This window comes from Malaclemys terrapin, chromosome 3, assembly GCF_027887155.1.
Source record: "Malaclemys terrapin pileata isolate rMalTer1 chromosome 3, rMalTer1.hap1, whole genome shotgun sequence".
In the NCBI taxonomy this organism is placed as follows: domain Eukaryota; kingdom Metazoa; phylum Chordata; order Testudines; family Emydidae; genus Malaclemys; species Malaclemys terrapin.
This window is the reverse complement of record NC_071507.1, coordinates 63,869,223-63,895,919: the sequence shown is the minus strand read 5'-3', so window position 1 is coordinate 63,895,919 and position 26,697 is coordinate 63,869,223. Positions and strand designations below refer to the sequence as shown.

Below are 26,697 nucleotides of genomic sequence, written 5' to 3'. Positions count from 1 at the left end.
ACCATGTAAATCAAGTTCAAGTTTAGTGTGTAAATATTAAGAGAAAACAAAGGGAAAGGAGAACTTTAGCAATATTGCAGTGGGTATAAATTATGGACTAAATTCACCACTCACCTTATTTTTGCTGCTGTCCCCTCTATTGTTCTTTTACCACCTTCCTTCTATCTTGGTTGCTCTATTCCACTCACCCATTTTCCTTTCCAAATCCTTCTGTTTTGCCTGCATCCCCTCACTCCTGCTTTTCCATTTTCTGTTTCCTTAATCCCCAAATTTTCCCATACCTCTGCCTCTATGTTTTTTTTCCACATGCACTTGCGCACACATACACGGTTCTCTCCACATACCTGTTTTGGCTCTATCCCCCCACCTCCACTTTTTTAAAATGTGTTTCAGCCCTCCAAACTTGTTTTTTTTTTTTTTTTTTTTGGTCCAGTTTGTCAGAATGGCACTCCAGGCTCTTTATACTGAGTTACAATGGAGCTGTATTGCTCCCGCATCATTCTCTCTCCCCCACCCCCTCAATCATTCTCTGAAGAAGCTGGAGCAGCATCAGCCAGGCTGCTGGGGAGTGGGGCAGATTTGTCCTGCTGATGGGATTGCAGATGGTCCCAGGTCCCTCCTCTCAAGCTGGGACAATTGCCTCTGGTTGTTTACCCCTGGGAGTGGCCCTCCTTGTGAATTCCTGTAACCTAAAGGATGTGGTACACAGATAACAGCTTACTGGAATTTTCTACTATCCACTTCCAAATGATCATACCTGTGTTAAGAACATAAGAATGGCCATACTAGGTCAGACCAAAGGTCCATCTGGCCGAGTATTCTGTCTTCTGACAGTGGCCAGTGTCAGGTGCCCCAGAGGGAATGAAAAGAACAGGTAACCATCAAGTGATCCATCCCCTGTCACCCATTCCCAGCTTCTAGCAAACAGAGGTTAGGGACACTTCAGAGCATGGTTCTGCATCCTTGCCCATCCTGGCTAATAGCCATTGATGGACCTATCCTCCATGAATTTATCTAGAGTCTTACATCTTACATTCAAGCTAACTTTATTCAAATTTAGCAAACCACATGTTGCTTGTTAAGAGCCTAATACTACACCTTCCACTTGTGCACGCTGTCTCATCTACTTCAATGGGACTTCTGGGGTGAGCAAGGACTAATCATGGGAGAGAGCGTTGCAGGGTTGAGCCCGAGAGCCTATTTTCAAGCCAGTTTTGACATTTGTCTTCAGCCATTTTTGGAAAAAAATAAGATGGCCAGAACTGTCTTTTACGGTGGGTGGGTTGGTGACTGCTATAGTAAATGAGAGCTGAATTTTTAATCTGTGTTATTTTATCCTGACATACCTGCACATCACATGCCATCCAAGGAGCCAGAAAATGGCTATATTCGCATTGCATAGCTAGATTACATTAAGCACTCCAAGCAGTGTTATACTTTATGCTGATTCATTTAGGTAAACTGACAAGATGGCAATTTTTCACCCATTTCTGGAAGCAGGCATGTTCTGTGTCTCCTCTCTTATGCTAGCTTCATTGTAGGTAAGAGACATGAGGGTGGAAGCCAGTCTAGGTTTATCACAACTGGAGGGGGAGTTCTATCTAACAGGAAGGGTGTTGAGAGCAGTTATATCCTGTTTGTGCTTTAGTAGCTATGGGTATTTCCTTCATTTATGACCTTGTTTTCCTTCCAGCTTTCTTTTCTGGTTCCTTGACGTTCTTTTGTCTTTCATTACAGCTCTGGGGTATAATCAAACAAGGATACAAATGTAAAGGTAAATACATAATGCATGGATGTTGTTTTCAAGACATAGGTATTATGATGTTTAGCACAAACAAGTCAGACTCATATTTTTGGCAAAAACATTCTGTTCATCCAAATTTTGATTTGTCATTTGCAACAAAATTCTCAGTAATCTGTGAAGTTGTACTGTTATAAGACACCAGCTGCATACTCATACACTACAAGCCAGAAATCCAGTATGATCTCTGGTTCCACAAGGAGGTAGCTCAGTGCTAGTGATTAGAATTTATATTGGTAAAACTAACTCACTCCATTGAAGTAGAGAGAAATCCTGAAGTGTTTTGACATTTTGATTTGGCCCTGAAGCTCAGGAGATTTATGTGTGCTGGCAATGCTCTGTCTTCCTCCTGTCTGTCTGTTGGATAAGCCTACTAGCCTCAAAATGCAATAGCAAGAATGAGCTCCTTGCAAGACAGATAATCTATCAGGTATTCTAGGAATTAAAAACTTGACTGAGATCTCATTTCCAGGTTTCTTCCCCCTCCAATAAAAATTTCATTTAGAAAAACCACATGACCTGCAACTCTTGTAGTCCTGCCATTTGAATACTTTCTGCAAACTTTTTCCTTAATTGTTCAATCAGCCTGTATTTTTCATGAAGTACAGGTCTACTCCAGTAAGAGACATGGAAAACAGCATTGTGGATCCATGATTCTTGCACTTTGGTGATTTCCAGGGCTCACTTTGGTGCTGGATGATCCTAGATACATGCAGGCTCCTTCTCTTGGAGACACTCATTGCCTCCTTGGACTTCCCAGGGACAAGTAACTTATGACCTTTTTTTTTTTTCCAAGGTGCAACATACTCCCATTCCTGTTGGCCTGTATTTGAGGGGAACATGATGGCTCTGTCCATTCTCCATCTCTCCCGGCCCACTATTGCTCAGTTGCACCTGGGGGAAGCCTCCATGGCACAGACCATATGCTCCCAGGAGCCCCATGGCAGCAACTGTGGCTAGCCACTGTTTGGTCATGCAAGGGACTGGATCTTTACTGCCTTCTGTTCCCATGTGCAACAGCACAAGGGCAAGCAGCAATACAAACCTTTATTAATAAAAAGATGGGTAGGCAGGGCTTATAATTCCAGCCCTGAAAACTCAACTTGGGATCTGAAAGCCAAGCTGACTTCTCTTCTGTTCACATGTCATCACCCATACAGTGGCCCAATTGAGATGTAGTTAAGGCAGTGTGGTCTGGTGAGTAGAGCACTGGAGTGGGACTCAGGACACCTGGGTGACCATGGGCAAGACACTTCACATCTTTATGACTCATTTTACAGTTGGGGCAATGAGTCAAAGATGTGAAGTGTCTTGCCCATGGTCACCCAAGTGATTCTGACCTCTTTTGTAAAGTGCTTTGAGGCCTACTGATAAGTGCTGCATAAGAGCCAGGTGGTGTTTATTGTTGTTTTGTTTATTAACATGCAATTGAAATGTGCTCCTCTGTAGAGCCCAGGTGACAGGTAATGATGCATGACCATGAGAGAGTTCAGTTTCACTTTCAGGTCCTAGTTGAGTTTGCAGGGCAGCAATTTCAAAAACCACCTGTCCCTTGTGAGCACCTGCTGCTCCATGAACCATTACAAATGGGTTCTTCCTCCTCATCTTCCAAGCCACAGTCTCCTTTTTCCATTTTTAAGCTTACTGACCTTGTGCCATCAGGGGGAATTGACTATTCAGATGACAACTTACATCCCCCCCCAGTTCCCCAGCCAAGCGTCACAGCCAAGAAGATAATTATGAAAGTAACAATGTGTCCAAAATATGCAGATTTAGAATATAAATAGGGCTTCTGTTTTGGGGGGGTTGTCTATTTGGGGGGGTATTTGTAGCAATTTTTGAGTTTTATGTAGCTGTCCAAAAATCAGGGCTTTTCGGGGCCTTCTCTTTGTATGTATTGCAATGAGTAACGTATATTATATACGTTACACATTACCGTAGTATACAGTATATACTGTAATGAGTAATCTCTTTGTAATGTTTCCTAGCATACGTGAACATGGTGATGTTTGAAACAGCACTAAGCTAAAATCTACTAGGGAACTTTTATTGCACACCACCAGGGTCTGCACAGACCCATGAATATGCAATATGTTAGTGCGCTTTAGAAATCACACTACCATAGTCCACATTATTGCTACATGGTGACAAATCCTTTGATACAAGTAACCATATTTGATGGTTTTTCTAGTGTTCATTGGATAAATGCTGATTTCTTTTAATTGGTGGGTATTTTATCAGTGCTTATCAGTTAAACCCAATATTCAGAAGCCCTAAACATAAATAGAAGCTCCTTGAAATACCCAGTGTTTGCCACACCAGACAAAAGACCCAACGTATCCACCATTTTGGAGGTTGGTCCAGTGGAGCAGATTCTTTGAAGATGGTGACCTGCTCAGATCTGCCTTTAGCCTCAGTGCACTTTCTGGTGCCATTTAAAAAAAACAAAAAACCAAAAACCCCACACCTTGATTGACTTATTCGTGCTAACGGCTAATTGTCCTGGAAACCAACCATTTGGTAACCCACAAATTTCCCTTGCTTTTTGTTTTCTCCAAATCTTTTTGATCAGATGTTTGTATGTTTGTTCATGGCCCTTAGAGATTACCAGACACTACAACTAACTCTCAATGATTTGGCAATTTTTTTTTTTTTTAACAGATTGTGGTGCCAACTGCCATAAGCAGTGCAGAGACCTGCTTGTGCTGGCATGCAGGAAGTTTGCCAGAGGTACCTCGATGGGCAGTAATCATGGTTCTCTGCCTAACAGTCCGTCTCTGCCTCCAGGTAAAAGTAGCCTTTATTACTAATTTACACTCATTTTGAATGCTTTTTAACAGCACCCAACATCCAAACTGCGTTAGCTCTAATTTAATTGTTATATCTGCACACAGAGCAGACTCTTGGGACCCTAAAGGTATTCCCATAATTCATCAGCACATCCTATTGTAGTTCCCAGCTACATTAAGACCTGTTGTATTCTTCAAGGACATAATTACAGTCCTCACAGACAGGACTCCTAATAACAGTGCTTCTGTGGCCTTTGAAGGAGCGAATGCTGGAGCAACAGCTCCATTGCCATTTGAAAGGTTGCAGCTTGTATTATACTTTTTTAAAATTTAAATAATAAAAATATACCTATGCAAGCTCTAGACACCCTAACATGTAAGTAATAATACAGTAAAATTCACTCCTGGTAGCAGGCTGGCTCTGCTGTCAGTAGTTGGGGAAAGTAGTGACACTACTCCAGCCTTACCCAATTGTTTACTTCCCTTTGCACCCTCTCTCCCCATTCGCATGTTGCAAGGCCAGTGGCAGTCCCAAAATGGAGTATGGACATTGCAGATAGGGTCCGGGAGCCCTATCTGTACCACCTCCTTCTTACTGGAGCTGCTCTGGGGCCCAGAGGCAGGGCCGGTGCAAGGAAGTTTCGCACCCTAGGCGAAACTTCCACCTTGCGCCCCTCCCCCTGCCCTGCAGCAGCTCCCCGCACCCCTGTGCCCTGAGGCGCCCCCCCCCCCCCCCCCCCCCCCACGGCAGCTCCCCACCCCAGCTCACCTCTGCTCTGCCTCCTCTTCGAGCATGCTGCCCCCGCTCTAATTCTCCTCCCCTCCCAGGCTTGTGGCACCAAACAGCTGATTGGCACTGCAAGCCTGGGAGGCGGGAGAAGTGGAGCAGCCGCTGCACTGGGTGAGGGAGTCTGAGCTGCACGTGTCAGCGCTCCGCTGGCAGCCCAGCCCAGGAACACTGTAAAAAAAAAAATTGGGGGCACTGCTTTTTGGCGCCCCCAAATCTTGGCGCCCTAGGCAACCGCCTAGTTTGCCTTAATGGTAGCACCGGCCCTGCCCAGAGGTGTGTTTCCAAATCATGGTAGAGCTGCCATTCCACCCCAAGAAGAATTTTGGCTGAGTCAGGTAGAACTCCTTCGTGGCTTACTGCTGCAAAGCGACCCCTTCTTCTCCCCCACTCCCTAACCCTAATTTTGCCTTCTTTTAAAAAAATTCATTTTGTAAAGCCCCATGCAAACCCTTTGCACTATATAATGGCTTGATCATGCCACCCTTACTCACATTGAATAGCAACTTACGCCAAGAAGAGTTCTGCTAAAAAATCAGTGGGGCTACCCAAGGGAGTAAGGTGCTACTGTAAGGGTGGAAGAATCAAATCCTAAATGTTAAATGAATTAGTATGGAGATCCCTGCTGAAAAGATCTTGGAAGTGTTTAGTGATCTTGAAGTTGTATATTGAAAATAAATTATTCCAATCTCTCTTCTGTAGTACAAGATGAAGTATTTGAATTCCCCAGTGTTGCTACAGGGCATCAGGACCTAGATGGCAGAGCAATCACCCTAGTGACCGGCTCTTCTCGAAAGATTTCAGTCCGTCTCCAGCGAGCTACCACCAGCCAAGCAACACAGACGGAACCACTGTGGCATGAACCTGGCTGGAGTGACTCAGGTTCCCATACTTTTCCCAAAATGAAGTCCAAGTTCCATAGCAAAGCTGGAAAGAACAAAGGCTTTGCAAAATGGGAGAATGAAAAACCCAACGTACAGGGCTATGTGGATATTGAGGTAGAGACCACAGAGCATATGTTGGATGAGAATGGAATAGAAACACTTCAAGAAAGACAAGAACCTGAGGTGGGTAATAAAGCATGAGCATGTCTGTTTAAAATCTGCTACTACTCAAGGTGTGCATAAAACTGTTTTATGTGCATTTTAAATGCTGGTTCTTTGCTTACTTTTTTGCTATCACTTAATAAGATTTCACTTGTTAAACACTAAACTATCAAAATATATAAGCATCTATTTTCTATAAACCCAGACTTCGCTGTGTGTCTTATTTTTTAACACTGGGGATGATTTTTTGTGCTTTGGCCAAGTGCACTCTTAGAAGTCAGAGGTTCTACTTTCGTGGATTATTTTCCTTCTGAGATATTAAATAAGTAGAATAATCTGTGAGTAATCAGACCATATTCTGTCCTGTTGTGCCAGTGTAAAACAGAGTAACTCACTGGGTTCAATAGAATTTGGACCTGATGGACACTAGCGTACGTGAAAGCAGAACATGGCCAGTTACTGCAAGGAGCAGTAAAAAAGATTATATCCTAGCACAGCTAGTCAGTAATGGCAGTGGAACTTTGAGGTGTAAAGAGTGCTTGTTTTTTGGTTACAGGATAGCTGATCACTTGCCCTGAAAGATGGAGGACAATTAAGATGGCCATTAGAACACAGCAAGATGTGGAATTCGGTAGACCACTCTTTGGCTATGGGAATGAATTCCTGTACCTCATGTTTAAACCTTATGAATCCAGCAGACCTTCCTGGTATCTTATTTAATAGGATGTTAGAGTCAAAATGCACTATTTATTTTCTCACAAGTAAGTCATCTGGTGAACATTGCTTAGACAGAGCACAACAGTGTGTTATGTGACTCAGTCTTCTGGTCTATGATTTTTTTATAGCAATATGCCCACAGGTGGAAACTGTCTCTACACCCAATCCTACAGTTCTACAAACCAATGAGGATGGATTTTATCTTCTTTGAAAGCATCACATCAGCTCATTGTGTCTATACATGGCAAAGGTGATAAGGATGGCATCTGAGTACCCAAGTTTATTTGATAAAACTCCTTATTCAGATGCTCATAATGGTCTTTTATTTGGAAAGAACTGAGTTTATGTTCGTTGCTAAATCTCAAACAGGAGACTTTGAAAACGTCAAAATTAAAAATCCTCCTCTAGGATGCATTCCTTTGCACACCGTTTTTCAAACTTTTCAGATGTTTACATTGTTCTCATTAAACCTAAGTGTATTGATGTGCAGCACATGTTTATAATACAGGGCCATATGAGAAGGGTCTTTCAAACATACAACATGTGTCAAAGGACTGTAGGAATTTCAGGACAAATACCATTATTCATATGTCTGGTTATACAATAAATGGACAGATGCCCTTTCCCCCAGCACTGATTATGGTAAAATTAACATGTAATAAACATTTTAGTTTTACTTTTTTTTAAATGTCCTTCTTTTAATCAAACTGAAAATATCTAATTAAATCTAGTGTTAAATTTTATTTAACAGCAACCTTGAATTTAGGAAATTCACTGTCTCTGTGTCAACTTGATCATAGTCAATGTCCCTCACGAGCTGGTACTTGGACCTGTACCATGAACACACGTGTGTATTGATTTACTAGCTTGGGCCCAAATAACTTGTGAGCACAAGTCCTATTAAAATAAAAACCTCAAAGGGCTTATGTTTTTAAATCACTTGGGCACTTTGGAAAATCCCACCCTTAAATTTTCACAACTCAAATTGACAGTCTGGTTTGGATTAACTCAGGTTTACACGTGATGGTAGAAGAGAAAAAAACAACCAGAAAGACGCTATCATAAATATCCTGAGGACCTGAGCTAGCTAAGGGTTTTGGCTTGAGAGGTGTGATCCCTTCATTAGAATCTCAGCATCTCTCAAGATCAGGCAACTACTTGTGTAAACTAACTGACCCATAAATGAGCCTCCAAGGGACTCCTCTTGTGATTGCAAGTCTCTAAATGAAGTTTGTGGTTACAGGCTCCCTGGTCTGGTTCACAACCTGTAACCTGCATGTTTCTCCTGCTTGGAAATCAGTAACTGAAGCTTGTAATAAAGCTGTGACCCATAATTAAAATAGGAGCAGGAGGAGCTCTTGCTGCACCATTTTAGGAGGAGGAAGAGCTGTGGGAGAATACTGAGTTCCCAAGCCAGGTTTAGGAAGGGGACCTATGTCCTTCTTGTGTTAAGGTCCGTGTGTGACACACACACAAGTGCCAATAAGCATTGGTCTAGATTTCCTGACCTGTGTCACATGACACCACATGATGGGATCAGTACACACAGCTTCCACATACACAACAAAAACTATCTGGTAGAGGATTTTAATGTAGTACATTGGTTATGATGTGAAATATGGAATTAACCTGAATTGCTCCTATTAACACTTCTTAAATGAAATGTAGATAACTGACTACATTCATTTAGGAATGAAAAGTAAATACCCTAAACTCACAACATGGATTATTTGGGAATATGTTGGCAGCCTGGTTTGGTTTACTATAAATTAGGCAGAAATGGATACAGTTAAGATTAAATGAACAGCCAAACCAGTTAGAATGCACACTTGTCCTTTTGTGTAACTTCTAGAGCACATGCTGAGCCCCAGTGCAGTTGTGCAAATGTTTACTAGCTGCAGCATCTTGCTCAAATTCACAGTCTCTCATTTTACCTGGTTTTTTTTCCTCATCACAAATCCAAAAATGTGTGCTTGGAGACACTTACAGGTCCCGAAAGCATTTCTCTGATCTGTCAACTAAGCAACTACAACAATCTTTCCTCCAGACTTTTAGCAGTTGATGTCTCATTATCCACTAGAACTATAAATTTAATCATTTAAAAGCTGGAATTCAACATTTTCCAATGCTGTGAAGCATTAGTTTATAACAATTGTATGGAGCAAGACACTAGTTCTTAACTGTTAGACTTCGTCTTTGGTCTAGTAATGCTTTTTTGATATTGGTCCAGTATTGGATCTCTTAGTTTCAAGTGTTCCATTGTTATTTAACAGTGTCCTAAAACCTATTCTCACTTTACTAAACCTGCAGAATTGATTCTTGTTGAGAAATTGAGGGAGTTTTTGAAATCCTATAATCTGTCTGTGCTGGAGAGTGGCATCTAGATTTTCTTCTGCACAACCCAAGCTAGTGCATCTGGGCCATGTGGAAGGAGATCTGATTCTTGCTATGAGGAAACTTCAATGGATCTGGCAGATCAAATTGAGCAGAATCAGGGCAGCCTCTCTGGGGCCAAAGTAGCACTGACAAAGCAAGAGCGAACAAATCATCTTGCCTGAGTGAGCTTCATCCAGTATGGGAGGCCCTGAATGCACTAAGATGCAACCACTGAGCAGATGGGTTCATGACTCTCATGGTTCATGAAGGCCAATGACAAATGCCAGGATTCTTTAGTGATGGAGATTCTTAGTGCTGTGGAGTGCGGGCAACCCTTAAAAGCACCACAACATTGCGTGGTTATGGTCCAATGATTTTCAGGAAACATGTATTCTGTTCACTAGGTTTGCCACCTCTAAGATGCAGGAAAAAATGGCCACTGGCCAAGCCCTCCATCCCAATCCTCAGGTGAGACTCCTTACCATCCCCTCCCAGGAGCCTCTGCCTCCCACCTGGCTCCTTACTCCTCTCTGCTGGTAACCCTGGAGTTTGTTCTACTGCCTGGTTGCTGAGGTTTTGGTAGGTTGACAGCCCAGGATCACGTGCTGGCTGCACTCCCAGCCACATGATTTGTGCTGTAGTTAGAAGATGGATGCATGGCCCTGCATGCACACAGCTTACAGGGGAAAAATCCCAAGTGAAAAAACAAACCCTGGCACATTAAATCTTTCCACTGGCAAGGCAGTACAAAAACTGGCCAGGCTGATTAAAAAAAAGCCATGTGGCAACCCTACTCTGAGCAAAAGCTGTGTCCTCCCAGGTGCAAGCCCTGAAACCTCAGCCTGGGCTTGGAGAGTGAAGTTGGGCTCACTCCCATTTCGCACATCAGTAAATGAAAGTCCTGCAACCCTTCAGTGACAACTGTGCCATTAGAGAGGCTGCACAAGGGTAACTGACTGGCATTTAGTGACTATTGCAACTGATGATGGACAAACAGGAACAGAATCCAGCGCACTCTGTCCCTCAGCTTTCTTGGCTCTTCGGGGCTAAGAGGAGTGTAAAACAATGAAAACTTATTTTGGCCACTCATGCAGGCAGATGGGTCTCTGAATACACCCAGGAAAGAGATCTATTGAGTAAGAAGGTACCATTTTTACACAGTCACTTTTCAGAGTAGAACAGCCCATTACTCATGCTGTGAGCTAGCCCTTGCTCTAAACAAACCATTGCTGGCCATTGCTTAGTCTAACCTACCATTTCTGGAGATGCTGACAGAAAATCTGATCCTACAGTTCCTTTAATTAAAGAAGCCTCAATATGGCAAATATGTCATCTACATGCTTAACTTTACTCATTGGAGTAGGCCCATTGAGTTCAATGGGAGCTACTTCCATGTGTAAAGTTACTTATGAGCGAAAGTCTTTGCAGGAGAGGGGCCTAAGGTGGTGATAATGAGAGAAGATTATAGAGCAGCTAACTGGAGAATAGTTCTCTTGTAACAAATTGTTCCTTGAGTGTCCCAGGCATATTCCCACTCATGAGATTTGCTGGTGGGTGCAGCTCAGATGGTGGAACCTTCTCAGAGCAGTGCCCGGAGCACTCATGTGCCCCTTCCACACATCCCCTCACCGTTCCTGAGTGTTCTGAGAGCAAGGTTATAAAAGGGGGTGTGGCACCCTCAGTTCCTTCCAACTGCAGCAGCAGATGGAGGTGAGCCTCTGCAGATCCATCGGACCCAGATCCTTCTCATTAAAAGAAGTCACTTAATGTAACTTTAGTGTGTGTTAATATAATGATAAGCTTGCTTAGTTGTTCTTGAGATTAAACTAGTTAAAACTGGTTCTGACTGGCTTTACAAAGTACACCTCTTGTCCAGCGGTCTCCCCAGAATCTGTTGCCTGTACCAGATGCTTGGTCTGCCTTGGAGAGAATCACTCTCATTCTAGGTGTTCTATCTGCAGCATGTTTACCCGAAAGGTGCACAAGGAGCACCCAGAACAGGCGGCAAGCCTTATTACTGCAAGAAGTTCTGTCTGCAACAGCTCCCAGATCTGACTCCATTTAAGGGGTCTTTGTCTAAGGTGAAAAGACTAGTGAGTGTCTGCTCTTGACACCTCAGGGGCTAAAATGAGCTATACAAAAGATTCCCATATCTGCCCCAGGATCAGGATCCAAGACCTCGGGGCAGTCAGTTCCCAGGTTATTGAATTCAACCCCAAAGTGCTCAGAGACTCCCTCGGTGCCGACCTCTGAAATCAGAGTCAAACTGCATAAAAAACCTTTGGATAAAGCTCCTGTTAGCAGAGCTAAATCACATTCAGGAGACTCCTCAGATCTGGATCCAAGAACATCAGATCCTAAATCCAAGCCTAAGATTCCAGTTCAGGGTAAATCCCTGCCTAAGAGTCATCCCCCAGTTCTGAAGATCGCATTGGAGCCGAAGATCATTCCAGAGCCAGCAGTCATCTCTATATCACCCTGGTACTCTGCACCAACCTTTACTGTGGTGCTGCAAGTGCACCATACAGATCCACAGTTGAATCCATTGCTGGATCCACAAAGGACAAAAATTATTTCTTTCCCCTAAAGAGGATAAAAGGAAGGTTCGTGGTAAGTATCCTCCTCAGAAAATACCAGGCAGTGATGTTAGGTTATCAATATCCCCTTTTTCCACATTAGTGTCCATGTTTGCCAAAGAGCAAAGTTGCTGGCCAATGTCTTGGTAATGGAGGGTCAGACAGTAGCTAACCATATGCTTAGAGCTTCTTTTCATGCGTCAGATTCAGCACTGTGTGAGCAATTGCTCCTCTATCATGCTACTCAGACATGTTTGGCTGAGATTTTCTACTTTTCCACCTGAAACCAAATGGAAGGTAAAAGACCTTCCCTTCAAAGATGATGGGATATTTAGTAATCAGACCAATAAGACACTAGAAAAGATGAAGCCCAAGAGGTTGACAGCAAGATCTCTGGGTATCTATCATCCTCCAAGGAGAAGGATCTCGGAATTTGCCTTCAAGTGCCATAGGCAGTCCTAACACCTTCTTCTTTGTAGTCATCTTGTTCACAAAGATGTCATTTTCAACACCAGCAGCCTCCTCATACATAACTGGAGTAAAGGAGGACGCCTTTTAAGCCTCGAATGAAGGGGAAGCAGCCTTCAATTTTGACTTTAGATTCAACCATCAAGCCTCAAGTTTGATGTAAGATCAGGAGCTTCAAACCAATCTGCACCTTCATTCCTACCTTTTGGAAATGTCAACACTTGGAATTCACATTGGACAAATGGATTCTGGAGATCATAGAAAATGGTTATGCCATTCAATTAGATTTCCTTTTTCTTCCCATCCCTATTCAGGGACTCCTCTCGTGAGACGATGTTAAGAGCAGAGGGTCACATCCTGTTGGAAGCAGGAGTCTTAGAGGACGTGCCAAGGGAGTTCAGAGGTTAAAAGATTCTACTCCTCATATTTTCTGATATGGATGAAAGATAGAAAGCTTTGTCCAAAATTAGATTGATGGAATCTCAGCTCCTTTAATCAGAAAATTCTGTTTCCTCATGTTGACACTAATATCCATCATACCCTCCCCACCTACCCTAGATTGGCTTGCAGGTCTATCTTGAAGATGCATACTTCCATATCTCTGTCAAGTACCAGCACTATCGTTGTTTCCTGATTGGTATAAAGTACAAAGTCTTACCTTTTGGTCTATCTACTCCCCTATGTGTTTACAAAGTACCTATCCAAAGTAGAAGCTCATTTAAGATGCCAGGGTATATTTGTCTATCCTTATTTAAATTGCTAGCTGATCAAAGCCTCAGAAAAATGGCTTTCCCAAGGACATATTTTACACATGTTCCCTCTTCAAGGGGTTAGGACTCCAGATGAACAAGTAAAAATCTCTTCTGCTACCTATAGAAAGGATTTCTTTGAAAGGAGCAGTTATCTATTTCTGTAAAGCAGAACCTTTCTGCCAGAGGAAAGATTTCTGAAGTTTCAATCCACCACAGAGATGCTTCATCAAAATCCTACTCAGAAAGCGATCTTCTTTCTGGGTCTCATGGCTTCAGCCACTTTTGTCACACCTTAGACTCTGCTCAGGATAAGAACTCTGCAGCACTGGCTGGTGTTAAGTTACAAACCAAGTGCAGATAGCATATTCATATGGCTGACCATTCCAAGAAAAATACTGCTATCCTTGATGTAGTGGATTCAACATTACAACATTCTGAGGAGATAGCTTTCAACCTTCCACCTCCATCAGGAATAATCACCTTGGAGGCCTCCAACCAGGGGTAGGGACTCAGGCAGCATATTTCAACAAATGAGAGTAATGAAAATAAGATAAGCTGGAGCTAGGATAAAAGTGGTTGTCCCAGCATGGCCAGGGCAGCCAAAGTTCTTGAACCTTCCTCACCTCTCCTAGGGAGTCTACAGACCTCTCCTGATTTCCCCAGACTATGTGTAAACTAGAGACCTTACAGCAGCACAGCTGTACCGCTGCTGCACCACTGTAAGGTCTCATGTGTAGCCACTCTATGCCAGCAGGAAAGAGCTCTCCCGCCAGCATAATTAAACCAACCCTAATGAGCAGCAGTAGCTATGTCAGCAGGAGAGCGTCTCCTGCCAACATAGCACTGTCCACACGGGCGCTTTTGTTGATGAAACGTTTGTCGGTCAGGGGTGTGGGTTTTTTACCGACAAAAGTGCTAGTGTACACATAGCCTTATTAGCTCAACAGGACAGCAAAATGTATCAGCCAGATGTTCCTATCACTACACCTGACTGCGTCAGGCTTTCAGACCCTGAAAATTCCTGCTTATTAGAAGGGCAGAAGACATCAATGCTAAAAAATGGTCTGTTAGAAGGTGTTATGATCTCAAGTGGACTAAGTCTGTGAATTGAATAAGTGAGGAACAAGTAGATTCACCACTGGCACCAATTTAGTCTATCCTTGAATACTTAATTGAAGCTTTCAGGTTCTTCTATATCCTCCTTGAAAGTTCAACTAGCTGCCCACCATGGGCTCACAGAAATCAACCTTTGCACATAATACAGTTCAGAAATTTATGAAGGACCTTGCCATTAAGGCTCCAGTACTACCATGGGATCTCAGGTTAGTCCTATGCAGCTAATGAAGCCTCCCTTTGATCTTAGGGCACACTGTGCTTTGTTCCATCTGACACTTGAAGAAATGAAGGTTCTTGAGATGAACTCTGCATATTCACACACCCCACACACCTTCCCTTCTTCCTCAGAATCCTAATAGCCTCTGGATTGTGAGGGGGCGGTGGAAGAAGCTGAGGCAACCAAAGCACTCTTTTATAACCTCACCTTCAGCAGATTCAGAAACACAAGGAGGTGGGGTAGGAGGGATCAGTGAGCATTCCAGCATGCACTGCTAGGAACTGGTTCCATTGTCTGAGCTGCACCAAGTGGCACATCCCATGAGTGGAAACAGGGAGAGTCATCTCTAAGAAGGCCAGTCACAGGTAAGTAATCTTAATTTACTGAGTTCATGGCCCTCGTTTTCAAGGTGGGTGAGGTAATATTGTTTAGGTGGTCCCCAAACTGTGGGCATGCCCCCCCCTTAGGTGGGGCGTGGCAGGCCCAAGCCAAATCCTTCCCAGGGATTGGGGAGGGAGCACCATCGAGCCCCACTCTGCCCCCAGTTCCACTCCAGCCCTGGCCCCAGTCCCAGCTGCCCAGACACTACAAATCTGGTTACCGGCAGTAACCGGCCCCCGTGGCAGGAAGAGCAGCAGATGCTGCTGGAGCCTGGAGGAGAACTCAGAGACAGCTCTAGCGAGAGAGGTACTGGCAGCTCCCCCATCCTGCCCTCAGTGCAGCTCCCCCTCCCCTTCCCCAATCACCCCCCACCCCAGAATGCAGCTCCCCCTCCCCTGTCCTGCCCCACTCACCCCTTCCCGCCCCAGTTCCCAGGGGAGTGCATGCCAGATAGGGGGGGGCACAACTGAAAAAGTTTCAGGACCACTAGTTTAGTGGATCAGCTGAAATAGATACATGGGTAGGTGGCAGTTGGTCAGGATTGTTGTGGATGGCAGTGGTGCCTAAATGTTGGCCTTAAGCACCTAAAGAGGCAGTTAGGTGTCTATGTCCCTTTGTGAATCTAGTGCAAAAACCACCAGTGAAAGGCTGGTGTTGTTACAGGAGGGGATCTTGCTAGTGAGTAAGAACATGAGAACAGCCATACTGGGTCAGACCAATGGTCCAGCTAGCCCATCTTCTGACAGTGGCCAAAATCAAATGCTTCAGAAGGAATGAACAAAACAAGGCAATTATCGGGTTATGGTTGGCTGTGCATTGTGTGGAAAAGTACTTCCTTTTGTTTGTTTTAAACCTGCTGCCTATTAATTTCATTGGGTGACACTTACTTCTTGTGTTATATGAAGGGGTAAATGACACTTCCTTATTCACTTTCTCCACACCATTCATGATTTTAAAGACCTCTATCATATCTCCCTTTAGTCATCTCTTTTCCAAGCTGAACAGTCCCAGGATTTTTAATCTCTCCTCATACAGAATCTGCTCCATACCCCTAATAATTTTTGCTGCCCTTCTCTGTACCTTTTCTAATAATCTTTTTTGAGATGGGGTGACCAGAACTGCACTCAATATTCAAGGTGTGGGTGTACCATGGATTTATATAGTGGCATTATAATATTTCCCGTCTTATTATCTAGCCAGTGGTTCTCAAACTTTAGCAACCCGAGGATCACTATTCTAATTTAAATATTTTCACAAACCCCCACCAAGCTCCCCCTCAGCCCCAGGCCCTGCCCCCAGGTCCCACCCCAGCCCCAGCCCCAGCCCCACCTTTTCCCGCCCCCACTCCACCCTTCCCCTCCTCTTCTCCACCTCTTTCTGCCTCCTCCCCCGAGCGTGCCCCATCCCCGCTCCTCCCCCTCCCTCCCTCCCTCCCAGCGCCACCCGCATAACACTGAACAGATGTTCCGCAGCGTGCAGGAGGCACTGGGAGGGAGGGGGAGGAGTTGATCAGCGTGGACGTGACTTGCAAACACCTGGAGTACCCTCTCAGACCCCCAGGGATCCGCGGACTCCAGTTTGAGAAACCCTGATCTATCTCTTGCCTAATGATTCCTAACATTCTGTTCACTTTTTTGACTGCCACTGCACAGTGAGCAGATGTTTTCAGAGAACTATCCACAATGACTCCAAGATCTTTTTCTTGAGTGGTAACAGCTAATTTAGACCCCCATCATTTTGTATGTATAGTTGGAATTATGTTTTACAATATGCATTACTTAACAGTTATCAACATTGAATTTCATTTGCCATTTTCTTGCCCAGTCATCCAGTTTTGTGAGATCTCTTTGTAACTCTTTGCAGTCTGCTTAGTATCATGAGTAATTTTGTCTCATTTGCAAATTTTGACACCTCCATTTACCCCTTTTTCCAGATCATACAGCTTTAGCTGTTTTGGGTTTTTCAATGGGTTAAGCCAGTCCTGGAAAGTTTAAAGGATCCCTACCAACTTGATGTCTGAGTTTCCTAGATGTGTGAAAAGGACCTATACCTGCTACTGAACACACTCGCACAACCCTGGCTCTGGTTTTACCATCAGTTTATAATGTTTAAAAAATTTGTTTTTCTCACACCTGTTGTGAGAGAGACCCACGTGGACAACAAAGGAAACTGACAGACAATGAAGAGGAAACCATAACACTGTTTTTTATAGTGCACGGGGTGTCAAAGTAAACAAGCGAGAAAAAATATTTTCCATTCTCATTTTGCTTGATACAGTGCTGTGAGGTATTGTTTGTTATTGGTGGGGGAGGGAGGATTTTTTTATGAGCTCTTAGCCAATAACATATTTCAGAGAGCAAGCAGTGTGATTTTTTTTTTTCATCTTACTATATCCCTTTGAAAGGACACAACCTAAAGAATGAGAGAGTACAGATTCCCAAACTAGACCAGCATTGGAAATAGAATATTCATGTCTATTTCAGTGTAATGCTCTTTGGCAGCAATGCTAATTTGATCTAACTCAGCAGTTTGTGAACCAAACGTTGTTTGCAGGTGAGTAAGAGCTGTTAGTCCAATAATGCCACCTTGTTTCCAAATGCTAAAGCACATTAAAAGCTTTCCTGACCATTGGATAAAGTTCAAGCAAGCAAATACAATTTATTAAACAGCAACCAATTTAAAAAATAAGGAAAAAATGGGAAAGGTTAAAGGAAAACATGTAACCCAGCTCTGTGGCACAGCGACATCACAACCAGCCAGCCGTCTCTGGCATGTAAGGGAAGTTCACAGTCCGTTCCTCACACGTCCTAGGCCTCCTGCCCAGGCCCCGGCTATGCTGCAAGGATGCCATGGGCCGGACACTTGCTCTGGCAGTGGCTACACTCCCTCAGGGTCTGGGTGATAGGGCCCTTTTTCCCAGCCTCCCCCTCGAGGTTATGATCCTCCTTCCAGTCTGGCCTGCAAGGCCTCTTGGTTGGGGTGTTGCTCTGTGCTGGGACCTCTGCCCAGTGTCCCCCTCATTCTTCCCAGCTGCTTACCGCACCCGGCTCTGCACTGCTCCAGCTCCAGCTCCACTCTGCCTCGGCGCTGCTGCTGCTCTGCCTCCAGGGCAGCTCCCTTGGCTGTTGCTCCCCGCACGTATCTACTCGCTGACCCTTCTGCCTCCAGCGCCGCTCCGTGGGCTGCCCCTCTGGCTGGCAGGGCCCTGCGCCCCAGCTCAGGCCCCTGCTCTCCCCTTAGCTCAGCCCCGCTCTGGCCAAGGCAGCTCCAGCTCACATGGAGGACGGGACCTCTGGCCTCCTGACACCCTCATTGGCCAGCCTGCCCTGTCAATCAGGCTGACCTGGAACATTGGCCTCTCCCCATTGCCCCTGGGGACTGTCCATCTCAGGGTCCTGGTTTCTCATCAGCCCTTCCCCCTTTCTTTTGGTACGGAGAGAGGGCCAACCAGAACCCCCCACTAATTTTTAGTAAGGGGCCAACAGTCCCCTTGCACCTACATGCAGTGGTGGATTACCACACAAGGCCCATGGGCTTGTGCCCAGGGGCCCCAGCCAATTTGGGGGCCCTCAAGAGCGCTGGAACTATGACCCCGCCCCCTGCTCCTCCTCTCTCCCCCTGCCAGGCCAGAAGCCAGAGCTGGGCCAGAGCCACCCAGGGAGCACAGGTCACTGTGGGGGGACTTTGGATCCTCCACCTGGCCTGGGTGTGGGGGGCTGGGGTGCCTGAGAGCAGCCCCCAGCCCATGTCCTTCCCCCCCGGCTCCCCACCCTGCAGACAGGGGTGCTAGAACCAGGGGGAGGAGGGGGAAATGATCCCTCCGCTTTTAAAAGTGGGAGGGCTATGGCTGCTCACTTTTTAACAAAAGAAACCTGCCTTAGGGGCAGGCGACAGCAGGGAGTGCTGCCTCATCTGCGCCAGCCCCTGCTCAGCCAGGCGGGCAGGCGCCATGTGCAGCTGCAGCGCCCAGCACGGCCTCGCAGGCAGCAGGTGAGTCCCACTCAGGGCAGAGGGATCCTGGCTCAGGTTGCAGGGTGGGAGACAGGGAGGGGATGGACATAGTTTGGGGAGAGCATTGCCCCCCCCAAACAGGGGCGAGGCATGGGGGATGCATGTGGGGTCATGTGCCACTGGTTCCCTATCCCTGATTTCTGTGAGCGTGGAGCTGCTCTGCTCAGCCTGTGGGGGGGAGGAAAGGAAGGTGGTGGGGTGGGGTGGAGAGAAGAAGGGAGAGAGGATGCAGCCGGCTTAAGTGGTAGTGTAGACAAGCCCCAAGGCTTGGGACTTTTTTAAAATGAGATGGACAAAACATGCTGTAAGTAGCCCTGCATTGGCAGAGAAATAAACTGAGACGGGATGATCACAGAGAGCTTTTTCTCCTCTAACTTCTGTAAGCCCATCCTGCTATTTTGGAAGTACAAAAGCCCTGGTGCCTGGATCCCATTACATTAGGATTGTGAATTAGTGCCCTGACATGCAACGAGATCACAGGGTGGCCGCACAGCCAGCTGGAGAGAAGCAGCGCTTTGAAGGGGAAATTGCCGCTTCTCTCCGGCCACTGGCTGTGTGGCTGCCCCCTGCTTCTCCTGAGTCCTCTGGCCTGTATTCGCGCCACTCGCTGCCACCCGTACCTCCCGCCTGCTCCCCTGAGGCTGCAAGTGAGCCTCCCTCCCTGCTCTCCTGCCTGGTGATTGGCGGCTGGGCGCAGCCCATGGGGGGGCAGCTGGGGGATGGGGCTGGCCGCCTGAACCGACACACAGCCCACGGGAAGCGGGAGGCCAGCTGGGAAATGGTGCTGGCTGTCCAAACCAACACAGAGCCCACAGGTGGGGCTGGGGGAGGCGAGCAGAGATGAGGACATGATGATTCATCGTTGTCAAATCAAAAAGATACTTTTTTAACCTGCCTTGAATATCTTAGTGGATTTGACAGTTTTCTCAATAAACATTTGAAAAATTATCAGTATTGTGGTTCAGGGAAGACCAACTTTTTAACACACCAAACCTACAATGAATTCATCACTATAATGGCAGAGCAGCTCAGAAACCAATTCACTGAGGAAGTAAAGGATGCCAACTACTATTCCGTAATAGTCGAGTCAACACCAGATGTGAGTCATGTAGCCCAATTAACATTAATTTTAAGATATGTGACCGGCTATGGTGAAGTTGTAGAGCGATTTCTTTGTTTTGTCCGCCTAAAATCCCACACTTCTGAATGGCTAGCGACAGCTGTTTTGGAAATCATTGCAAATTTAGGTTTGGACATCAAAAATTGTTGTGGGCAGAGCTTTGATGATGCCGCAAATATGGCAGGAAAATATTCAGGACTACAGCCAAGATTGAAAAATGCAAAGCCCTCTGCTTTATTCATACCATGTTCCAGCCATTCCTTAAATTTAATCTACAATGCTGCAGCCGAATCTTGTGAGGGAACTACAAATTTTTTTGACTTTGTTCAAAACACTTATGCCTTTTTTTCAGTTTCCACACATCGGTGGAGTATGCTACAATCACACTTGGAGAAGGCAAATGGAAAACATTTGACAGTCAAAAGAATCAGTGACACCAGGTGGTCTGCTCGTGCAGATGGTGTTTAGGCTCTGAAAATGAGCTATGATGTTATAAAGAAAACCTTATTAGACATAGCCACATCAAATTCTGAAAAACCACGTGCGAAAACTGAAGCAAAAGCCTTAGCAGAAAAGTTTTGTGGAACTGTTTACTTCAAAGAATTAATGCCGTCAGCAAATCGCTGCAAAAGGTTGATACAAATGTATTGAATGCTGCACAATTGTTAGCCTCAGTTACAAGTTTTGTCATGGAAGTTCGAAATGACTATAGCTCGGTGGAAGCAGTGGCACTAACATTAACAGTAAATATAGGTTCCTCTGATATATCTGATGAGAAGCGTAAAAAAAACAGGAAGTTATTTTTCAATTAAACAAGAGACAATTAAATCAATTTAAAAGGGAAAGAGAAGACCATTGTTGAGACAGTCAGTGTTATTTGTGACACAATAATAGTGCAATTGCAGAGTAGAGGTGAATCTCTACAGCCAATTGTTGATTTATTTGCATGTTTTTTCACAGAAGTATAGACAAAAATGCTAAAAGTCACTACAGTAAGAAATTAAGTGAATTCTACCAAGAGGACATAGACACAAATTTTTTTTGAAGATGAAGTGAAACATTTCATTCATTTTATCCAAAAGGATGAGGTCTGTGCTTCGAGATCACCAGTTGATTTGTATAGCCTTGTACATGAGGGTTTGTAGGCAACCTTTCCAAATGTAGAAACCATTCTGAAAATATTTTTAACAATACCTGTCACAAATGCTTCTGGTGAACGTTCTTTTTCTGTATTGAAACGAGTTAAAAATTATTTGCGAAATACGATGCGTCAGGAACATTTGACAAGTTCAGCAATATTGCCAATTGAAAGTGCCTCTTTACAAAATATTACTTATGACTTGATGATTTTTGTAAAGAAAACATAGAAAAAAAAAGCTATCTGAATAAATATTTGTTTTCAAATTGAATAAGTTTCTTCAGAGGAAGTTAACTTATTTTTCTATTCATGCATCATCTATACTTTTTATTTTTACACATTTTTCATGTTAGTGTAATGCAAATACAAGCATTCATCTAGACCAGAAGTTCTCAAAGTGTGATTTGAGAACTCCATTCAAGTGGACCGAGGAAAGGTTGTTATGTTTTTTTTATAAAGCACTCTTATCCAAAGCACTTCACAAAAGTTAGCTAACGGTACAAACAATATTTGGAAAAATCATTGTGGTCCACCGAGACCATGAGCACTTTTCAAGTGGTCTGTGAAAAAAAAGTTAGACTACAAAAACAATGAAGGTACTGCACTTTATTTTCATGTACTTCCTATTACTTATAATATAGGAGGAAGATGAAGAAAAAAAGAATGAAAAACAGGGGCCAGGGAGGATCAGAGAGACTGTTCTTTTTCTTGACTGGGTCCTGGAGGGGCAGCGGGGGGGGGGGGGGGGGGGGGGGGGGGGAGAAGCAAAAATGAAGCTGAGAACAGGGCCCTACTAACTCTAAATCCGCCACTGAGGCTAGCCTCTGGCCGACCCCGCCCCTCTCGCCCAAGGCCCCACCCCTCCCACCAGAGTCCAAAGGCCTCCCTTCCTGCACGTGCCCCACCCCCACCCCCCAGCACACTGGACGGGTGGCACATGGCCCCCTATAGCACCAGAGCGCTAGGTGGGCAGCACATGCCCTGCCCTCCCCTCCCAGCCCCAGAGTGCTGGGCAGGCAGCAGGTACCACCACCCTCCCCCCCCCCCCCCCCCCATAGCCCCGGAGTGCCGGGTGGGCAGCCCCAGCCACCCCAAGTCTCGTCACACTTCCCTGAAGATGAGCAGCCTGCCTGGGGCCAAGGGGGAAGGGCAAGCAAGAGGGGGTCTTTCACATCAGAAAGCTTGTCTCACTCACCAGCAGAAGCTGGTTCAATAAAAGATATGACCTCCCTCCCCTCCCCCCCAGTGTCTCTCTAATGTGAATCCTGTCAGTGTGGCCCTGTTGGGTGCAGCCAAACATATTGAGAGCATGAATCTTGGTCACTAGAGGAGGAGGGTAAATCTTGATGGCACTAGCCTGCTGTTTAGTGCTTAGTCCACGCTGAACCTGGGAGTTTTAATTTTGGCATGTGTATCCTGATGCCAAGCTATGAAGGCAGTGGAGTTTGGAACTAAGGTGAACACCAGACTAGCCTTATGGGTGAGCACCATGGTGAGGGGAGCACTGTGGTCAAGGAGCAGGGTGGGTTTGGGATGTGAGATCATGGAAGGGCACTTGGGGCAATGGGCAGGGGGAGGCAGTAGAACCCAGGGGCAATGGGGGATGGAATCCTCTGCCACTTTGGCCTTGCCCCTCTCCCATTTTTACAAAGCCCCTTTGAGCTCTCTACAGCAACCTATCTCCCTGGACGGCTGCAACAGCTCTTACCACAGCCTGTCTCCAGCTTCTGGCCTGGCCAAGGGGGTCTGGCCCCATGGCAAGTGGAGGAGCAGGGGGTAGGGCCCCATGGCAAGATGGTGCAGGGGGTCCAAAAGTTCTTTGTGCCCAGGGCCACAATAAATCTTTATCCATCCCTTTGTAGATCTGGGCCATATGCCCTGCCCCTTTCTGCTGTATTTTACTCATGGCTAGTTTAGGCAACTCCCTGCTCAGCTTGCTCGATACTGAGAATCCTTTCCTTACATATCTTAACTCTCCTCCTGCAGTATGAGGAACCTGGGCATCTAACTCAGAGCTGAGAATTCCACAGGACAGCAGAGCACCTTGGAGCTGGGCATTGCAATGCTAAGCCTCAGCCCCTTTGTGAATCTAGCCCTTGGTGTTTCTGTGCCTCAGTTCCTATCTCACATCCCTCCTGGGCAGGGGTGTTGTGAGGATTGATATGTTAAGGCACCTGAGATGCTCAGAAACTAGGGTAATAGAGGACCCCTACAAGTATCTGAGCAAGATAGTAATGTCTACACAGCCATGGCCTCCCTAACCGTTGAAGTATGGGGAACAAGTTAACCAGCTCTTTCACCTTTGCAATAGTGTCAAGGTAACAGAGGTGCTTAAGATTGGGTGGGGCAACTCTAAATGAGTTTCTCCATGAAACCCTTGTCTCACCTCTGTGGTGTGGTCATGCCCTGCAGCATCACCTGCTCCACCTTGCTCCAGAGAACAGGTTGCTCTAACTTCAAACAGCAGTCAGCTAAAGATTTTTGGGCTCAGTGGATAGATCCTTTGGCCACCTCAGTCAGGGAAAACATCACTCCCAGCCCCTGCTCACACCAAATGAACAAGAGCCATTAGGCAGAGTGGGGGTGAGGGAGGAGAGATGGGGACTAGTACTGGAGTCACTAGGGCAATGATCTTTCTGCATCGTGGGTAGCAAATGTTTAGGCCATCTTAACTCTGCTCCTGGTAGCACCCTCCATCTCAGCTGCTAGGCCCCACACAAACCCCTAAGAGATCTGAGGAAATCAGCCAGGACCCGTCCATTCCCACAACACATCAAAATGCCACTAAGTAGACAATAGAGACAGCTGTCACCATCCTGAGCTTCAGAGATCCACAGCAGTTCACATCCCAGTACAGGCCCCACCACTTATAACAACACCTGAGACCAGCTCATCGGGTTCAGGGAGGAGCTACCCCTGTAAGTCTCCATGGCCTAAGTTAAAGGCCCCAGCCCAAAGTTCAATCCCAAAGATGAAGAACAGAGGCATAGTTACATAGGCAAAAATATCACCTAGTGCATACTACCCCTGGGAGAATCTTGGTATAATATGTTGTCTCCTACGATACACGAACATGCTTGTCAGATTAAGACAACGGAGAGCTGCTCAAAATATAGATCTCACTGTTCTGTTTAACTCAGCCCTCGATCACTACTTAGTTACCTAAATCCAAGGACGAAGCAGTGTACGGGGGCAGACGATTACTATGTATTTTTAATATCCTTATGGAATATTACAAAGATCCAGCCACCAAGACATATTCAGAGTCACCAGACTCTGTTTTCATTTAAAGAAAAAAACCTAAGTTTCTAGCCTCACACTTGCATAGAAAAACTTCCAAATGTGACCCAAGTCTAAACAGACATTGGTGTCGCTGAGTCACTAGGCAGCCTGCTACAACAGGCCTGAGGGGTGTGAACTGCACTGCTTCCCAAACAGCTCATTAGGCTTTAAAGTGTCAGATTTAATGTCAACATTAAGTAGTCCACTGCTGGTCATTCTAGCAGATGGCATGGAAAGGGAATGGGCGCAAAGCCCTTAGGGAAGCAGGAAACGGGAGATGCTGTAGTGACAGAAATACAAAGGAAAGAACAGAGGAAACTGTCCAAGACTGGGGGTGAGGAAGAAAGGGAGCCGGAGCAGCAGGAGCCTAAAGATAGATGCTTTTCTCAGTGAGTACTGCTGAACGTGACAGGACAAAATAAATTAAAGTTTAGTTCGTATGTGAAGGCTGTGTTCTCCCCTTGGTCGCTCTGCAAACCTCCCTCTAACACATAGTGGGAGATTGCTTATGGATCGAGGGAAGTATGAAATACAGAATGTATATCCCAGCCGACAAGGAAACTCCACTCCACAGATGTTTGACACCCTTACTCTGCAGTGCTAGTTCCTGATTCGAGTTCTGCCAGCTCAAGGCGAATAAGACAGGTGAAACAGCACAGAAAAATATTTTGACAGAAAAGTCAGAGAGACTTAGACAAAAACAGACAGTAATGAGCCAATCCCTATTTGCTTCCATTAATCAAGGCTTCTCCCTTCTCTCTATTTAGAGCAGAGGTTTTCAAAGTGGGGGGCACGGAGGAACGTTTGAGGGGGATGAGCGGCGACACCAAGTGGCTCAGGCCAGCCCTGCATGGTGAGGCTCAGGGATGGAGCACCACCTTGACCCTCTGACTCACCTCAGCAGACCACCCAGCCCGTGGGTCAGTGTCAACATCTACCACTGCTCCTGGCAGCCTCCACCCCCAATGCCAGCTCCGCCCACAGAGACCATCCCACATTCCTTCCCCCACCCTGAAAGCTTGAAGGGGGAGGGGCAGGTATTGTGTCTATTTTAGTCTAAGTTGGGGTGGAGGGGAATAGCTCAGCTCAAAAAAGTTTGAAAACTGCTGATTTAGAGCATGCAACATATTTGCTTTCCTGAAAAACCAAGGAGCTGCGACATGACAGAGGAAATAATGGAGCATTAAGGAAAAACATAGCAAATGTTAGAAGGAAAGTGTTTTTCTTCTTGTTGGAAAAGTAAACCATGCTGTTTAGTTTATATAGTCTTGACCATCAGACCTGTAGTTACCATAGCTTGTAGATGCTGTCGCATCTTACGCGCATTTAACATGCGCGATTTCAGCTTTGCGCGGTCGGGGGGAAAAAAAGTGCGAGCGATTCCACCAGCGTGAGATGCGAGTCTGCTGTTCCCACTAAAATATTTTTGGGGGGAGGAGAGAAACGGGACTTGACAGCAACAGCATGTCTTTAGGCCTGTGATATGATTCTCCCCTATAATAACCCTGGAGGATTGGCAAAAAAAAAAAAAAAAAAAAAAAAAAAAAAGTTTAAATAGTGTGTCTGCCCAGGAGTGAGTGTGAGATGGGAAAAGCGAATCTGCTGTTCCCACTACAGTACTCAGTGCCACTGTGCCTCTCATACTGTGTGCATCTTGCCGCGCATAGTGAGATTCTACTGTGCCTGTACTGTTTAAAGAGACAGTACGTATTTTTCATACTGTATAACATGGCTCCTAAATTCAAGGCACCTACTTCATCTGGTGCTCAACCGAAGAAACAGCGATGTGTTCCAACGCTGGAGGAAAAACTGGCTGCATTGGACTTATTGAGAGACGGTATGCCCATCGCCAATGTGGCGCGTAAATACGGCTGCAACAAATCTAGCATCCGTGCCATCAAGATTCGAGAGACAGAAATTTGCCAAGCCGTGGCATCAAGTGCTCCAGTACCTGCTAAGGTGACGAGCCAAGTGCATGATAAGACAAGACTGAAAAGGCATTAAACTTATGGCTGGAAGACATGAACCATAAATGTGTGCATCTATGCGCTGTTCAAACTTCCCGCCGAAGAGGGACAGCCTTCTGATAAGAAGGAATTCAAAGCCAGCCTAGGTTGGCT

At 45.5% G+C, this 26,697-nt stretch overlaps 1 protein-coding gene across 2 annotated transcripts in view; it reads left to right on the top strand.

Annotated features, from left to right (window-relative positions):
• RASGRP3 (RAS guanyl releasing protein 3) overlaps window positions 1–7,817 on the top strand; it is a 106,437-nt gene extending 98,620 nt beyond the window's left edge. The window contains exons 10-13 of one of the 2 annotated variants that reach the window (XM_054022958.1): window positions 1,738–1,774; window positions 4,463–4,588; window positions 6,080–6,444; window positions 6,980–7,817. In XM_054022958.1, the coding sequence (XP_053878933.1) occupies window positions 1,738–1,774; window positions 4,463–4,588; window positions 6,080–6,444; window positions 6,980–6,988 (537 nt within the window). In that variant the 3' untranslated portion in view covers window positions 6,989–7,817. Of the gene's footprint in view, window positions 1–1,737; window positions 1,775–4,462; window positions 4,589–6,079; window positions 6,535–6,979 lie in introns of those variants that run through there. The other variant, XM_054022957.1, reaches the window with a different exon arrangement.
• The last annotated feature ends 18,880 nt before the right edge of the window (window positions 7,818–26,697 follow it).